The sequence below is a fragment of the Moschus berezovskii genome, chromosome 17 (genome assembly GCF_049115385.1).
Source record: "Moschus berezovskii isolate FMDL1 chromosome 17, NW_MosBer_1.0, whole genome shotgun sequence".
Taxonomy (NCBI): domain Eukaryota; kingdom Metazoa; phylum Chordata; class Mammalia; order Artiodactyla; family Moschidae; genus Moschus; species Moschus berezovskii.
The window spans coordinates 70,804,178-70,823,771 of NC_142476.1; the positions used below are offsets into that span (position 1 = coordinate 70,804,178).

Below are 19,594 nucleotides of genomic sequence, written 5' to 3' on the forward strand. Positions count from 1 at the left end.
ATTAAGACATTAATATCATCTAACATATGAGTAAGTTATTGTTGTGTTTAATGGGGTCTATGACTAGAGCTTGGATCGGACTGTATTATTTGGCTCTGTATCCTGGGGCAAGTTATTTATCCTACTGCCTGTTTCCTTAACTGTATGTTGGGGATAATAACGGCACCTCCTTCACAAGGTTATAGGAAGACAGACTGGATGAGTTAAGGGTATTAGAAAATGTTAGATAGTATCTGGAACATGGTAATTACTGTATAAAGATTTGCTGTTATCACTGTTTTCTGATCCAACTCATATTTGAAGGGCTGACGCAGTCATCAATTGCATCTCTCCAGTGGTAAAGAATCCACCTGCCAAGCAGACACAGGTTTGATCCCTGGATCGGGAAGATCCCCTGGAGGAGAAAATGGCAACCTGCTCAGTATTCTTGCCTGGGAAATCCCATGGACAGAGGAGCCTGGCGTGGTACAGTCCATGGGGAGGCAAAGAATCAGACACAACTTAGCAACGAAAACAACTGTCAACCCTTCGAATGTTGTATTAAGACAGTATTTAGAGTTTGGGTTCTGGAACAGCGGAAGTGGGCAGTAAATATGTCTTAGGCTCTCATTTAAATGTCAGAATCTTGGTACTCAGTGTGAGACTTGTCTTTTCAGACCGTCAAAAGTTATTTTCTTAAAAAGAGAATGCATTATGTTCTTGTGTTCATCTAATGAATTTCTGGCATTTGAAAAATGTACTCAAGCTAGCCATAATGCTTTTAATCTTACATTTTTGGTCTACGTGCATTCTTGACATGTGATTTCACCAGTCTTCACAGCCTTCATGTTAAATGGTAGCACACACGTGGAAGTTACCATAGCTGATCGACATTTGTATGTGTCCTCATTTCACTGAACTTGTCTATAATTTGTTGCTGTTAAAAATAATGCTATTGTATTGTTCACACAGCATTTTCTATAATTGAGATCTTTTCCTGCGGAGGGTTTTTAGAAGTAGAATTACTGGGTGTTCAAAAGTACCTACTATCTTCAAGGCTTTAAACTTTTATGGGGGGCACTCATTATTGAGAAGAGGAATACTTATGATTACACAGATCAGAAATGAATACCATATCTACATGTACAGCACCTAGTTCTCCAACTGCATAATACTGTTTCTTCAGACTCTCCCTACTAGAGCAGGCACTGTGCTAGACAGCCGCTGTGCATGCACCATTCCAATCCCTCCAATGGAAACAAATGGATCCCTATGCCCGAGCCACGTGTGCTGTGCTTATTTGCTCAGTTGTGTCTGACTCTTTGTAACCCCATGGACTGTAGCCCACCCGGACCCTCTGTCCATTGGGGATTCTCCAGGAAAGAATACTAGAGTGGATTGCTATGCCCTCCTCCAGGGGATCTTCCCAATCCAGGGACTGAACCCAAGTCTCCAGCACCGTAGGTGGATTCTTTACCATCTGAGCCACCAGGGAAGCCAGAACTATGAAAAAGCCTCAAAAAGTTTTGACGTTTTTGCATGGCTTAATCAGAGTCCAAACTGAACTCTGAACTTAGTTTTGATTCCAAAATTTTGCCTTTAACAATGAATATTGGCATTTCTAGCAATATTCCATGTAAATATAGCTTCATTCATCATTAAAAATACTTGGGAGTCCTCATGAAGGCCAAAATATGGCAGTTCTGTCATGCAATAGATATTCCTATCATTTCTACCATTTATAAAGAAGGATAATGTCACCTTGAACCTTCTGGACTCTTCAGCTTATTTACAATACACTTAAGAGAGCCCAGCGTTATTATACAAAGACAAATATTATGCAGAAACAGCCCTGATGTTATGCTTAGTACTACTCAGGATTTCAGGGTAACTGCTGTGTCTGGCTGCCTCGCTGATGTTTTGAGAGCTAATGTCAACCCATTGTTTATGTCCATCCCAGGGGAGGGGATCCATTTTTACCTAAGACTGAAGACTGGTTCTGTGAGTGCGCAGAGGCAACTGTCTAGTAGCTCCAGGGTGAATCAACAGCTGCAAGGCCACCCACGCAAAGGACACAGCTCTCAGCTGTCTCTCCATTCAGAGCCCCAGTTGGTCTTGACCCCATACAAATTTGGTGTTCCTGCTTTGATGTTTATGAACCGATTGCATTAAAGATGCAGGATAATGATTCAGGGGTTAGAGAAACTGTTATTTATACAAATGTGGTTAACACCTCATCATTTTAAACTGGCTGTGCTAATAATGCTCATGGTGCAATTTGTTTTCTCTTGTTTTTTTTTTTTTTTTTGGCCCCAATCTGCAAGCTACATTTGCTGGGGCAGGATGTCGTGTGCGCGCTGGGACAGATCACAGCTGCCGGACACCGCGGGAGCCTGCCACTGAAGGCACTTCCTCCGGAGACCCCCAAAATAAGGAGGCTCCTGACCAAAGTTCCCTAGCTTAGATGGTACCTGTTATCCACTGCTCCGGCAGTTCTCAGTATGTCATTTTTTTTATCACACACCTAACACCTATTCTTTGAGTGTACAGCCATGAGACTTAAAGTTCAGTGTGTTCATTCTGAAAGCCGCAGGTGATAATACTAAAAAATACCATTTGTTACGCACAGTAGCCTAACATGTGAGGATAATAGTTACACCTCAGGAAGTAATTACAAAGCAACTTAACACATTTCTTTAAAAAATACAAGTAGTGAAAAAGACATCAACCATAATTTAGTCAATAAACTCACATCAGTATTTCTATGTACATAAATTGTATCTATCAAAGTTTAGGGGAGAATTCGAGGTAGACGGATGATTCCAAAATTGGCTGATGTTTTATTAGACTAAATATATGCTCTGAAACTTTAATCTCTTCACAGATAGACATACTACCACTAGCCACGTGCAGCTTTTAAATAAGGAGATGCTCAACAGCCACTTGGGCTCCCATATTGGGCAATGGAGATACATTCCCATCATCACAGAAAGTGCTACTGGGCAGCACTGATGTAGGGACTACAATCGTAAGAAATTAAACCCACTTCTCTAGCATATACTCTTGTTCAAAGACTCAATGAAAACCAAAAAGCATTAACAGAAATACACACTCCTGCTATGGTGGGGTGGGGGAGTGAGTGAGGTGAGCAATGTTGGGCCAGATATTGTTAACAAAACATGCTTTGTAACTGTCTCTGAGTACAACTCATCTGAGTACAGAAGGTTCTTCACACACCTCCATAAAAAGCCCGAAGTCATAACTCCCTGGAAGGATGCTCACTAGACCAGATGAAGAATAGTGTGTGGCTCTAAGCTAGAAAACATCCTTTAGAGGACCTAAAATTGTTTAAGAATTGCTGGAAGATATTTTTCAATCTACAGAGTTCTGATTAGATTCATTACAATTCTTAGGACTTGCCACCAGTCATTATTCTAAACATCTTGTCACCTATCTCAGACACGGTTTTACTTCCCAATGTGTTCCATTTCCTCCACCAGGGGACCTTCCCAACCCAGGGATCAAACCCACATTTCTTGTGTCTCCTGCACTGGCAGGTGGATTCTTTACTACTAGCACCACCTGGGAGGCCCCCTCATGATTGACATTTTTAGTCAAGTTTCAGAAAAGCTCACCCAAAGGAAAAATTCACCAGGGGAACTAACTTTACTTAAGTAGTAAGATTCATCTATCCAGCTGGCCCAAAATCATAGATTGCTGCTTTCTTGGGGGAGGGATTGAGACCTTTCTGTAGGCAAGGATGCATCTTCTCCTATTTCCAAAATTTGTTCTAACTGCCAGTTCGCCTCAAACAGTCTTCATACTATTTCTGCAGAGCTTAACAGGCTTTACCAGTCACTGATACACGGAGTGGAGATAAACACTAGTCCCATTGATTGTGACAGATGAACTTAAGGAAAGAGCAGTTATGAACTCTGCTTCCCTCAACTGAAAATTGTTTCCAAGTAAAAATGAAGTTAATGTCAATAGTGTACTGACAAATCAATCTATTTACAGACCTAATCTATTTAGTACAGACAAGCTTCGTTATTCCAGGACCTCTGTTTCTGTACAGTTATTGTATAATTCTATTGTAATAGATTTTTAATGTGCAATTTAATCTGAATCTTTAATCTGTGCAACATCCACTATAATCTTTAAAAGGTTATTTTTTTAACAAGTATTTCTTAAGTCATGGTAGGTAACTGATTTACTTCAAGTTATCACTGTTAATTCAAACTGCCGCAAGATTCAAATCACATGGTGGGCACTTACTGCAGGAAGTCAACTTTAGAAAGGAAGAGGAGGTTTGACTCTTTTTACAGGAGTAAAATTATTCCTTATTTTGCATAAACAATATCATCACTCAAATAATTCTAGCACAGTTCTTGGAACAGATGTTCAATTAATGCCAGATAAATGTTTCACTTAACTTTGTAATTCTATTGAAATTTAAATATTAAGAAATTTAAGTTGAGAACAACAAGGACAGCTAAAGTTATTTCATGTCTATGTAAAAATGTACCGTTTGCTATTTTATACACTGCTATGGACTGGAATTTTGTATCCTCCCCCACAACGCGTTCTCCAATTCCTATGTTGACGCTCTATTCCTGATATGAAAATATCGGAGGTGGAGTCCTTTAGAAGGTAACTGGGTCATGAAGGAGGTGCCCTGGTAAGAGACATCGAGAAAGACTATCTTTCTCCCTCAAGTAAAGACACAGCAAGAGGTCAGCTGCTGACAAACCAGGAGGAGGGTGCTCATCAGACATCAGATCTGCCAGCACCTTGATCTTGGACTTCCCGACCTCCAGAACCACAAGAAATAACTGTCTGTTGTTTTTGCCACCCAGTCTACGGTATCTGGTATAGCAGCCTGGATTAAGACACACTCTCCACCACGCCCCAACACACACACACACACACACTTAAGAAATTACAAATGTCAAAAAGTACTTACTGATTTCTTCAAATGTTTGTTTTAAAAGTGAGATTCATGTGGCACAAATGTATTAATAATAATATACTAAGCATACTAATGGTCCTCTCTGGGCATTTAAAAAGACTGAAAAAATAAAACTCCCATCCCATTTCACTTGACTCCTTCAACACATATATTCATAAAAACCTGTAACAAAAATAAGTAAGTATATAGAGAGAGGAAAAAATTATCCAGAAGACGCCAAAGAGTCAACTTATTTGACCTCCTCTTATCTCTCTTAAAGAAATATTTCTGTCTTACGCAGCGTGTTTGATGGGCGCTCTTAGGCCTGTAATCCCTTTCGCCCCTCAGCACCACAGGCTGTCTTCAGTCTGTCCAGGTTCCTGTTCACACTGCAACCCGAGGACATCTCTGCTGTTGTATGCTTGACAGGGACATCTTTGGGTGTCTATCAACTGTCATTAAAAGGCTTCATGGTTCAGTACTTCATGGTCCTCAAGACCAGCATGGGTGGCTATGGATTAGGTTAGTTGGTAGCCACTGAATATTAAGTATGTTCATATGTGCAAAATCACAGTGACTGAAAAGTCCCAAGACATCTTCCACAATTTAAACATTCCCTTCACCTACTTATTATAAAAGACAAAATATTTTAGAAGGATTGGACTTACCGTTCAATAAATCTTCTGCAACTTCCTACAGAGTCATTTCAGATTATAAGTACTGAAAGTGAGCCATCAAACTAGTCCATCAAAGTGTTTCCCAGATACATTTTTTAACAAATAAATAATACCTAATCTAGTATATGGAGAAGGAAATGGCAACCCACTCCAGTGTTCTTGCCTGGAGAATCCCAGGGACGGGGGAGCCTGGTGGGTTTCCGTCTATGGGGTCACACAGAGTCGGACACGACTGAAGTGACTCAGCAGCAGCAGCAATCTAGTATAAGTCTAAGTAACTTTAAAAATTCAGTATTTTAAAGTACTAAACTACTGTAATGATTCTAAGTTACTGTCAGTCTATAACTTTGTGAGACTGCAAAGCCTAAAAACAAAAAAATAAGTAATTCTAAACTATGCTAATACTGAGAATATTCTCCCTAGCTATCTGAACACCCAGATAAGGGAATATGATAATACCAAGTAATTGGTTTCCTGGTTACTATTTTCTATTGTTCTTTCTAAACAAAAATAAAATCTATTTATTACTATTACCCTAAACAGTTAACCAAAACATATACCCAAATATTGTTATATTTTAGGTGTCAGAAGAATTTAAATGTTGTAGGGTAAAATATTTAGAGTAGAAATGAGAGATTACTTAAAACATTCACCTAAAGATACACACTTAGTTTCTAAAATAATATGCTAATCCTTAGATTCATGTATGGTGGTATTTTGCTCAATTATCTGACAGTCAATATGCAGAAATACTAACACACAAAAAACATTCCATCTTTATGATGAAAATTATTTCACATAATTTATATATGCTTTATAGCCTTTTAGCATAAGTGATACATTTTTTTCCTTACAACAGCACTTCAATTTTATTTTGGAATAAAATAACTTCCAAGAGAAGAAAATCTACAAATATGCTCTTACTATCAGTTTGAAGTTAAACCAAGGACTATACAAAAACAACTTTTTTTTTTTAACTAAATGAGAAATTATTTACCCATTTCTATCACCTGATGTTAGTACAGAAGATTTGCAAAGCTTTAATATGATTCAGAAACAGATTAAGAGAAAAAAATTAAAATCTTTGATTCTGAGAAGTTTTTAGGTGCTACAAATTTCTCAAAATTGTCTACATATTAGGTTGCACTGAAATATTTATGTGTGTTACGTTATATTGAGATATTTAGCTGCTCATGTTACTACTGAGGAATATCTGTTCACATTTATTTATATTACATTGACAAAATAGCAGTCCTATAATTCAAGAAGACACTAAATTTCAAAAGTCTGGATAAATATAAAAATGCATTTTGAGCTCTGCTGGTTTAAGCATTTGATATCTTAGATGTATACCTTCCTTTTAGGATAACAAATACCAGGCCATGGACTAATTTGACTCTGGTTACATAACACTTGTAACACTCAAATGGTTTTGCAAATATAAACATCTCTGCTCCAGCACAGCTCTGAGGGGAGGATTATCCTTCCACATATAACACACGCAAACAAGTGCAACTGGGCAGTAGGAGGCAACTGTTTTTATTACGGAAAGATGGCAAAAGAGATGAGTCCTTTTATAAAAAAGAACAGATCACTTTTATTAAATAATTCCCCTACAAACTTTGCAGCTTAGGCTCAGTGTCACAGAAATTTGGGAATGGTATTTAAATAGTCCTGCTTTCTCATCTCTTTCTGTTTAACACCTAGACTGTAAAAGTCACCCAATGTAGTAACCTTTAAGGCAACTATAAGGAATCAAGCCTCAACTCAGATGCAGCTTTCTGACGCAGACTCTGTTGTCTGGGCTTCCCTGCTAGCTCAGTGGTAAAGAACCTGCCTGCAAGTCAGCAGCCGCAGAAGATGCTGGTTCGATCCCTGGGTGGGAAAGATCCCCTGGAGGAGGGCATGGCAATCCACTCCAATATTCTTGCCTGGAGAATCCCATGGACAGAGGAACATAGTGGGCTACAGTCCATAGGGTTGCAAAGAGTCAGATACAACTGAAGTGATTAAGCACACACACACAAATTTATTGTCTACGATTTCACTGGTCAGTCCGTCCATAAAAGAGAATTTAAGCTAACTCAAATATAGGGAAAAAAGGGAGAAAAAAACTCAAAAATAGGGAAAATAAGAGAAACTAGAACATGTCAAATATGCTTCCAAAGAAATTATGCCTCACTGTATAAGTTAAATATGAGAATTTCCACCTCAGTAAATCTCTCATACAAAACTAAACTAACATTTAAAATAAACCTAAGTCATTATTTATATACATTACTTAGCATATACAAGGCAATATAAAAGTAGAAATTTGATACTTCTTAAATCATTATTTGCCAGAGTATCTATAAATAAAATCATTACTCCAAATCAGAAATGCTATGATTTAAAAATTTTGTTATTAATACATAGATTTTCTCAATACCTCACCAAAACCACCACCAACCCTTTCCCATAAAAAATATACACATACAGGTCTGGAAGTTAGAGGCTGAAAAACACTAACATCAAGGAGTTCATTTTAATTATAAATTGATGTTGCATTTCCACAAACACCGGTGATAGCTGAATGAAATACCAGTATCCAAGAGCAGTATGTAAACCTACAGTGAACCCAGCAAAATGCACCTCTCAAGGAGAAATATTTCTTTTTACAAACGTTCTAAGGAACAATGCTTAAAATCATGTAAAGTTTGAAATATAATTTTAACAAAGTTTACATGAAAAAAGGAAACACCAAAGTTGGTAATAATGCAAGTCTTTTGGCTTTCTGATAAATGCAATCTTTATAATTTCCCAACCTTCAGAGTATGAACTCTTTTTCCAGGAAAATTAAAACGTGAACTGTGTTTCTTATATAGCGTTATGTGTCAGAGTCACTTCCAGACCCTGGTCTGCTGTCATCTGGTCCATCACTTTCTTTGTCCCAGTCTTTCATGGATGCTCCCATCATGAAATCATCACGCAAGATCGTCCATCCTGGGCCCTCTTCTGATTTCACTTCAGTCTGAGGGAAAGTACATGATCAAAATATTCAGAAGTCAATTTCACTGTAAGGAAATTTTAAAATTCTAGGCTACAAAACAAACCTGTCAACACTTTGTTTTATAATAGGAGTGAAACTAAGGCAAACAATAGATTAACTGTATACATTATCATCGTATACACACAAATACTGTTAAAAAATGTGAGCCTCATACAAGAACCACAGAAGCAGAATTATATTTTTTCTTTATCTGCAGTGTGTATGTTGGGGGAGGAGTGGGGGATTGTTTGTGGTGATACAGTAAAATTTAGGTTTGGGATCAATTTTTTAAATCTTCTGACAAAACAGACTTACAAAATATTATTTAATATTCAGTGATAACCTATTAGAAAACATTTGGCAAATTATTTTAACACACAGAGAAATGTTTAACAAAGTATTTTAATCCAAAATTAATTAAAAGAGTGAAAATTAACCTCATACTGTGCTAAGTGTTTATAGATGCTATCACATTTAAAATTTGATAAAAATCTGAACCAAATGTTATAAGTTATGATCTCACTGCCTCCCCAAATCATGGACTCAAAAGACTAGTCACACACTAAAACCATAAATAACCGAACCAGGCAATAAACATAATGGTAGTCAATTCATTTTGTTTATTCATAGGATTTATATAAAACTATGCAAGAGAGTCTAAGAATTACAGCCTTTTATTTCACGGTACAACAGTACCACCTTGTGGCATTAATTAAGTAGTGCAGGATGCTGAACTAGTTTCGTTTCTTCATTCCACAAATACTCACTGAGAACTGCGTATCAAACACTGTACCGAGTGTCAGCGAGATGAACAAAGTCCCTGTCTTCATGGAGCTAACAGTCTGTGCTTTTCTACTTACTCCATGCACAGAAATACACCATGTGGGGGAAAAATCTAAATATACAAGGGCCCATTTGGTTAGAGAAAACAGTTACTTTATGGGAGCCTATTAACCTATAAAAAGCAATTATTAGGAGAAAGATGTTAAAAACACTTACACGGTTAAGAGATTACTTACCTAATTCTGAAGCCATTATTTTTTAATTTAAACAAATATAGCCCTGAAACAGTAATACCTTTTTTTTTTTAAAAAAAGGATGCTATCACAAATAGGAAAAAAATGTCCTTTTGGCTTACTCGTCAAAGCTTTTTCCTAAATAGAACCTGAAGACTGGAGAGCATATAAATGTGAGCAAAGATTACAGAACTGACTTAGTGAATCAAACAGTATGCTTTATACTGTAATTTAACCAGCATGAAGAAACGAGACATCTGTGTTGGTTAAAAACCCAACCATAGAACAGTTCCAATGCTTTCTGTGCCGCCACTGATGGAGAGCCACAGAGCAGAAAGGCAGTTTACAACACTGCTCCTGGAGGGCTGGACATGCCTCCATCCTCATCACTTATAACGCTGCTCAGGAGGACGCAAGCACGCCTCCATTCCTCCTCTCTACCGGACCAAACCCACATTCCTAAATGACTGCTGCTTCTGTTAGATTAAGTTACCTAACTGAATAAAAGGCCATTTTCCCTGAGTCAGCTAGTTTTCTCTGCCTATCTCACCTTATTTAAATAAGCGAGAGCTTACTTAAATAAGAGATCTCAATGAACAGAGATCCACTTTGAACCATTAACTGTAACACCTCTGCCAAGTTAATTATTCAAGGCTTTCAATTAAATTCTAAAAGGTATATGCTTCCTGGTGTTTGTTGTTCAGTCACTAGCAAAGTGAAACTCATTCAGTCATATCTGACCCTTTGCAACCCCATGGACTATATACAGTCCGTGGAATTCTCCAGGCCACTGGACACTTTGCAACCCCACGGAGTGTAACCTGCCAGGCTCCTCTGTCCATAGGATTTCCCAGAGGCAAGAATACTGGAGTGGGTTGCCATTTCCTTCTCCAGGGGATCTTCCTGACCCAGGGATCAAACCCACGTCTCCTGCATTGGCAGGTGGATTTTTTATCACTGTGCCACCTGGGCAGCTCAATCCAGGAGGACAAGATCCAAAGAGAAAAAAGCAACACGACTTTAGAAGGTGGAAGCAGATGGACCACGTCTTGGCAAAGCCAAGGAAGGTGAATCCTACAACTTCAATTGCCAGTCTGACAACTAACCCAGTTCACCCTGCAGACTCTTCAGGGGAAAAAAAACAAAACCTAGGAATGGGCAGTTCTGGCACTTTTGGAAGTAAGGACAGAACGGAGGAATCAATCAAGATAGAGAACTGGGTGAAAGTTAGACTGAGAAACAATCAGACTGTTTCCCTTGGATTCCCCTCCCCACTCCCCTGGCAGAAGACTAGAGGTTTAACCTCTGGAGGGGTAATGGGCTAGCAGAGATGAAAGCACAAGTGCAGTACCAAAACCAGGGGACTAAGTTACACACAAGCACATACACTTCACCTCCAATAATGAGTCCCACCCAGCCTTCTTCTCATGGTGGACTCCCAAAATGCTGGTAGCCAGAGCTTTTTCCTCCAGGGAGGAGATCAGGAATACTCAATAGAAAATCTAACCAGTAACTAATAAATAACACACTAAGAGAAGGCTACATTAAAGCTCACGTCATGTGGGCAAACTCCACATATTCAGAGCGTTTAATCAACTTTTCTAGGATTATTTGTTCTAATCATGAAGATTTATCAAAAAGAAGAGGAAGAATAATATAAACAAACATTTAAAAAGCAACTTCCAAGAAAAAGAAACTTTTCAAATTAAAAAAAAAAAAAAAAACTTAGGGGAAAATACCATGAATATCCCTGAAGAGTTAGGAGATTATTTTGTATCTACAAAATGAGAACAGTTGCTACTTTAAAAGAAACATTAAGAGAATAACAAAGAGCTTAGAAATAAAAGCATGATGGCTGGAAAAAAAAAACTATAAAGGTGAGAAAACAAAGCTAAGAATATCACGCAGAAAATAGAGCAGAAAGAAAAAAGTAATGAAAAACATTAGAAAAAGTAAGATAACTGGAAAAATAGTCTGGGAGATTCCAGCACGGTGACTACAGTCAGGCAGTGAGGAAAGCCTGGAAGAGTGACCTCAAGGAAGACAAAACCCCTGGGGGGTTGCTGCTGTTGTTCAGTCACTAAGTCGTACCTGAAGCCCATCAGGTTCCCCTGTTCATGGGGTTTCATATGCTTTACCAAAATAGTGGGAGTATCAATTCACATTCCCACCAGCTATGCAAGAAGGTTCCCTTTTCTCCACACCCTCTCCAGCATTTGACTTTCACCAGCAACACAAGAGTCCCCACACCCTCTCCACAATTTATTGCTTGTAGACTTTTTGATGATGGCCATTCTGACTGATGTGTGGTGGTATCTCACTGTAGTTTTGATTTGCATTTCTCTAATGAGTGATGTTGAGCATCTTTTCATGTGTCTGTTAGCCACTTGTATGTCTTCTTTGGAGAAATGTCTGTTTAAGTCTTTTTTTCCCACTTTTTGATGGGGCAGTTTGTTTTTCCAGTATTGAGTTGTATGAGCTGCTTGTATATTTTGTAAATTAATTCTCTGTCAGTTGTTTCCCTTGCTATTATTTCCTCCCATTCTGAGGGTTTCCTTTTCACCTTGTTTGCAATTTCTTTTGCTGTGCAAAAGCCTTCAAGTTAAATTACATCCCACTTGTTTATTTCCATTATTCTAGGAGAAGGGTCACAGAAGATCTTGCTTTATGTCATCGAGGGTTCTGCCTATGTTTTCCTGTTTTATAGTTTCCAGTCTCACATTTAGGTATTTAATCCATTTTGAGTTTATCTTTGTGCATGGCATTAGGAAGTGTTTTAATTTCATTCTTTTCAACTGAGCTGTCCAGTTTTTCCAGCACCACTTACACAGGGCACTATGGAAGATGGTAAAAGTTGCTCAGTTGTGTCCAACTCTTTGTGACCCCATGTACTATACAGTCCATCGAATTCTCCAGGCTAGAATACTGGAGTGGGTAGCTGTTCCCTTCACCAGGAGATCTTCGCAATGCAGGGATCAAACCCAGGTCTCCAGCACTGTAGGTGGATTCTTGACCAGCTGAGCAGTACATGGGTACAATCTCAAAAACGACAGAATGGGGGGAGCGTAGGAAGATGGTGGAAGAATAGGACAGGCGACCACTTTCTCCCCCACAAAATCAGCAAAAGAACATTTGAACGCTGAGTAAATCCCACAAAACAACTTCTGAATGCTGGCAGAGGACATCAGGCACCCAGAAAAGCAGCCCATCGTCTTCGAAAGGAGGTAGGAAATAGTATAAAAGATAAAAAGACAAAAGAGGGAGGGATGGAGCTCCGTTCCAGGAAGGGAGGCCCAAAAAAAAAAAGAGAGAGAGAGAGAAGTTTCCAAACACCTGGAAACACTCACGGGCGAGTCTGTGGCGAGCCTTGGAACCTCAGAGGGCCACATAACCGGGAGAAAAAAGGAATAAATAATTAAAACCCACAAACTAAGTGCCCAGAGGAAACTCCCAGCAGAGAAGCAGTGCAGACGCCCGCACCCCCCATTAGCACACAGGGACAGGGCAGGGAGGCACAGTGGCAGCACTTAGAGAGAGGACCTGGCCTGAACACCCCGAGGGCAACCTGAGGGCGCTAAAGGGGAAATAGCTAAGCAGACTGTGGGAAAGCGACCCCACGGAAAGGCAAAAAGCCGGCGAAAAGCCCCAACCTAAGACTCCGCCAGCCCTGCTCACAGAACAAAGGACTGACCAGAGCAAGCCGGCTGTGATCAGCCCATCCCCCGGCCCCCACGGGGACAGGCAGGGGAGGGCGGCCAGAGACGGAAAGGGCAACTGCGGCCCCAGAGAGGCTTCCCATACCAAGCTGCAAGCAGGCTTCATTGCTAACTGAGACTTTGTGGGTTTGGGCCAGTGGATATCCGCCCGAGAAGATGCGCCGGTTGTACACCCAGAAAACCGAGTGGCAGGGACCGGGAAGGCGATAAGTCGCAGCAACTGCGCTCACCAAATGCCTGGTCACTTGAGCTGCTCGGACTGGGGAAGGCACAAAACGCAGGCCCAACCAAGTCTGCGCCTTTGTGGAGTACCCGAGGACCTGAAACCAAACCACTCAGACCTGGGAAGCGCATACAACCCAGCGCTGGTCTCGGACAGCTCCCTACAGAGCAACCTAGAGCCTGAGCAGCATAAACAAGGAAAGCACACACGCTGCGAGTGGGAGCAATCCCATTGTAGCCGAGACACTGCAAGCACTCCCCACAGATGCCAGGGATATTTGTTAGCAGCGTTCCTCCCTCCCCACAGCAGGACTGAACAGCTGAGCCGAAAAAAGTGTCCACCACTGCCCCCTGGTATCAGGACGGGAATTAGACACTGAAGAGACCAGCAAACAGAAGAGTTTTAAAAGAAGGAACTGCCCTGGAAATAACAGATGGCGAAGTCTTGAGTCTACTGCAAGAATAAGAAGGCTACTACTGAAAACCAGAGGTAGCGGATTAAGTCCAAATCCTGAGAACACCAGAGATCTCCTGTTCCAGGAACATTAATTGATAGGTGCTCATTAAATGCCTCCATACATACACTGAAACCAGGCACCACCCAAGGGTCAACAAGTTTCAGAGAAAGACATACCACGCAAATACTCCAGCAACACAGGAGAATAGCCCTGAGCATCAATATACAGGCTGCCCAAAGCCACTCCAAACCCACTGACATCTAAAACTCATTACTGGACACTTCATTGCACTCCAGGGAGAAGAAATCCAGCTCCACCCACCAGAACACCGACACAAGCTTCCCTAACCAGGGAACCTTGACAAGCCACCTGTCCAACCCCACACACAGCGAGGAAACTACATAACAAAGAGAACTCCACAAACTGTCAGAAGACGGAAAGGCCACCCCAAGCACAGCAATATAAGCAAGATGAAGAGGCAGAGAAGTACCCAGCAAGTAAAGGAACAGGATAAATGCCCACCAACACAAACAAAAGAGGAAGATATAGGGAACCTACCTGATAAAGAATTTCGAATTTTAATTGTGAAAATGATCCAAAATCTGGAAAGCAAAATGGAGTTACAGATAAATAAAGTGGAGAAAAGGATTAAGAAGATGCAAGAAATGTTTAATAAGGAATTAGAGGAAATGAAAAAGAGTCAGTATACAATGAATAATGCAATAGATGAGATCAGAAACACTCTGGAGGGAACAAACAGTAGAATAACAGAGGCAGAAGACAGGATAAGCGAGCTAGAAGATAGAATTGTAGAAATAAATGAAACAGAGACGGAAAAAGAAAAAAGAATTAAAAGAAATGAGGACAATATTAGAGACCTCTGGGACAATGTTAAACACCCCAACATTCGAATCATAGGAGTCCCAGAAGAAGAAGACAAAAAGAAAGACCATGAGAGAATACTTGAGGAGGTAATAGTTGAAAATTTCCCAAAAATGGGGAAGGAAATAATCACCCAAGTCCAAGAAACCCAGAGAGTCCCTAACAGGACAAACCCAAGGCGAAATACTCCAAGACACATATTAATCAAATTAACAAAGATCAAACACAAAGAACAAATATTAAAAGCAGCAAGGAAAAAGCAACAAATAACACACAAGGGGATTCCCATAAGGATAATAGCTGATCTTTCAACAGAAACTCTTCAGGCCAGGAGGGAATGGCAAGACATACTTAAAGTGATGAAAGAAAGTAACCTACAGCCTAGATTACTATACCCAGCAAGGATCTCATTCAAATATGAAGGAGAAATCAAAAGCTTTCAGTTTAGTTCAGTTCAGTCGCTCAGTCATGTCCAACTCTCTGCGATCCCATGAATCACAGCACGCCAGGCCTCCCTGTCCATCACCAACTCCCGGAGTTCACTAAAACTCATGTCCACAGAGTTGGTGATGCCATCCAGCCATCTCATTCTCTGTCATCCCCTTCTCCTCCCACCCCCAACCTTTCCCAGCATAAGAGTCTTTCAGACAAGCAAAAGCTGAGAGAATTCAGCATCACCAAACCAGCTCTCTAACAAATACTAAAGGATCTTCTCTAGACAGGAAACACAGAAAGGGTATATAAACTCGAACCCAAAACAATAAAGAAAATGGCTACGGGATCATACTTATCAATAATCACCTTAAACGTAAATGGGTTGAATGCCCCAACCAAAAGATAAAGGCTGGCTGAATGGATACAAAAACAAGACCCCCATATATGTTGTCTACAAGAGACCCACCTCAAAACGAGGGACACATACAGATTGAAAGTGAAGGGCTGGAAAAAGATATTCCACGCAAATAGAGACCAAAAGAAAGCAGGAGTAGCAATACTCATATCAGGTAAAATAGATTTTAAAACAAAGGCTGTGAAAAGGGACAAAGAAGGAAACTACATAATGATCAAAGGATCAATCCAAGAAGAACATATAATAATTATAAATATTTATGCACCCAACATAGGAGCACCGCAATATGTAAGACAATTACTAACAAGTATGAAAGAAGAAATTAAGAAAAATGCAATAATAGTGGGAGACTTTAATATCCCACTCACACCTATGGATAGATCAACTAAACAGAAAATTAGCAAGGAAACACAAACTTTAAATGATACAATAGACTAGTTAGACCTAATAGATCTCTATAGGACATTTCACCACAAAACAATGAATTTCGCCTTTTATCAAGCGCACACGGAACCTTTTCCAGGATAGATCACATCCTGGGCCATAAATCTAGCCTTGGTAAATTCAAAAAAACTGAAATCATTCCAAGCATCTTTTCTGACCACAATGCAATAAGATTAGATCTCAATTACAGGAGAAAAACTATTTAAAATGCCAACATATGGAGGCTGAACAACACGCTGCTGAATAATGAACAAATCATAGAAGAAATCAAAAGAGACATCAAAATATGCATAGAAATGAATGAAAATGAAAACACAACAACCCCAAACCTCTGGGACACTGTAAAAGCAGTGCTAAGGGGAAAGTTCATAGCAATACAGGCACACCTCAAGAAACAAGAAAAAGGTCAACTAAATAACCTCTCAGTTCAGTTCAGTCGCTCAGTCGTGTCCGACTCTCTGCGACCCCATGAATCACAGCACGCCAGGCCTCCCTGTCCATCACCAACTCCCAGAGTTCCCTCAAACTCATGTCCATCGAGTCAGTGATGCCATCCAGCCATCTCACTCTCTGTCGTCCCCTTCTCCTCCTGCCCCCAATCCTTCCCAGCATCAGAGTCTTTTCCAGTGAGTCAACTCTTCGCATGAGGTGGCCAAAGTATTGGAGTTTCAGCTTTAGCGTCAGTCCCTCCAATGAACACCCACATCTAAAGAAACTAGAAAAGGAAGAAATGAAGAACCCCAGGGTTAGTGGAAGGAAAGAAATCTTAAAAATTAGGGCAGAAATAAATACAAAAGAAACAAAAGAGACCATAGCAAAAATCAACAAAGCCAAAAGCTGGTTCTTTGAGAGGGTAAACAAAATTGACAAACCACTAGCCAGACTCATCAAGAAACAAAGGGAGAAGAACCAAATCAATAAAATTAGAAATGAAAATGGGGAGATCACAACCGACAACAGAAATACAAAGGATTATTAGAGAATACTATCAGCAATTATATGGCAATAAAATGAATAACTTGGAAGAAATGGACAAATTCTTAGAAAAGTACAACTTTCCAAAACTGAACCAGGAAGAAACAGAAAATTGTAACAGACCCATCACAAGCACGGAAATAGAAGCTGTAATCAGAAATCTTCCAGCAAACAAAAGCCCAGGTCCAGACGACTTCACAGCTGAATTCTACCAAAAATTTAGAGAAGAGCTAACACCTATTCTACTCAAACTCTTCCAGAAAATTGCTGAGGAAGGGAAACTTCCAAACTCATTCTATGAGGCCACCATCACCCTAATCCCAAAAGCTGGTAAAGATTCCACAAAAAAAAGAAAACTACAGGCCAATATCACTGATGAACAGAGATGCAAAAATCCTTAACAAAATTCTAGCAATCAGAATCCAACAACACATTAAGAACATCATACATCATGACCAAGTGGGCTTTATCCCAGGAATGCAAGGATTCTTTAATATCTGCAAAGCAATCAATCTAATATACCACATTAACAAACTGAAAAATAAAAATCATATGATTATCTCAATAGATGCAGAGAAAGCCTTCAACAAAATTCAACAACCATTTATGATAAAAACCCTCCAGAAAGTGGGAATGCAAGGGACATATCTCAACATAATAAAAGCTATATATGACAAACCCACACAAACATTATCCTCAATGGTGAAAAACTGAAAGCATTTCCCCTAAAGTCAGGAACAAGACAAGGGTGCCCACTCTCACCACTACTGTTCAACATAGTTTTGGAAGTTTTGGCCACAGCAATCAGAGCAGAAAAAGACATAAAAGGAATACAAATTGGAAAAGAAGAAGTAAAACTTTCACTGTTCGCTGATGACATGATCCTCTACACAGAAAACCCTAAAGACTCTACCAGAAAACTACTAGAGCTAATCAATGAATACGGTAAAGTTGCAGGATATAAAATCAACACACAGAAATCCCTTGCATTCCTATACACTAATAATGAGAAAATAGAAAGAGAAATTAAGGAAACTATTCCATTCACTGTTGCAACGAAAAGAATTAAATACTTAGGAATATATCTACCTAAGGAAACAAAAGACTTGTACATAGAAAACTATAAAACACTGGTGAAAGTAATCAAATAGGACACTGATAGATGGAGAAATATACCGTGTTCATGGATTGGAAGAATAAACTTTGTGAAAATGAGTATACTACCCAAAGTAATTTACACATTCAATGCAATCCCTATCAAGCTACCAACGATATTTTTCACAGAGCTAGAACAAATAATCTCACAATTTTTATGGAAATACAAAAAACCTCAAATAGCCAAAGCAATCTTAAGAAAGAAGAATGGAACTGGGGGAATCAACCTGCCGGACTTGAGGCTCTACTACAAAGCCACAGTCATCCAGACAGTATGGTACTGGCATAAAGACAGAAATATAGATCAATGGAACAAAATAGAAAGCCCAGAGATAAATCCATACACCTATGGACACCTTATCTTTGACAAAGGAGGCAAGAATTTTAAAATGGAGAAAAGACAGTCTCTTTAACAAGTGGTGCTGGGAAAACGGGTCAGTCACTTGTAAAAGAACGAAACTAGAACACTTCCTAACACCATACACCAAAATAAGCTCAAAATGGTTTAAAGATCTAAATGTAAGACCAGAAAAACTATAAAACTCCTAGAGGAGAACATAGGCAAAACACTCTCCAACATAAATCACAGCAGGATCCTCCAAGACCCACCTCCCAGAATACTGGAAATAAAAGCAAAAATAAACAAATGGGACCTAATTAAAATCAAAAGCTTCTGCACAGCAAAGGAAACTCTAAGCAAGGTGAAAAGACAGCCTTCAGAATGGGAGAAAATAATAGCAAATGAAACCACTGATAAAGGATTAATCTCCAAAATATACAAGCAGCTCCTGCAGCTCAATTCCAGAAAAATAAATGACCCAATCAAAAAATGGGCCAAAGAACTAAACAGACGTTTCTCCAAAGGAGACATAAAGATGGCTAACAAACACATGAAAAAATGCTCAACATCCCTCATAATCAGAGATATGCAAATCAAAACCACAATGAGATACCATTACACACCAGTCAGAATGACTGCTATCCAAAAGTCTACATGCAATAAATGCTGGAGAGGGTGTGGAGAAAAGGGAACCCTCTTACACTGTTGGTGGGAATGCAAACTAGTACAGCCACTATGGAGAACAGTGTGGAGCTTCCTCAAAAAACTGGAAATAAAACTGCCATATGATCCAGTAATCGCACTCCTGGGCATACACACCGAGGAAACAAGAATTGAAAGAGACACATGTACTCCAATACTCATTGCTGCACTGTTTATAATAGCCAGGACATGGAAGCAACCT

At 39.6% G+C, this 19,594-nt stretch overlaps 1 protein-coding gene across 1 annotated transcript in view; it reads right to left on the minus strand.

The window, feature by feature from the left end:
• Positions 1-7,610: 7,610 nt before the first annotated feature.
• The window catches only part of RRP15 (ribosomal RNA processing 15 homolog), a 61,529-nt gene continuing 49,545 nt past the window's right edge, over positions 7,611-19,594 (minus strand). Inside the window, exon 5 of the mRNA XM_055419886.2 lies at positions 7,611-8,614. Coding sequence (XP_055275861.2) covers positions 8,471-8,614 — 144 coding nt within the window. The 3' untranslated portion in view covers positions 7,611-8,470. The remainder of the gene's footprint in view (positions 8,615-19,594) is intronic.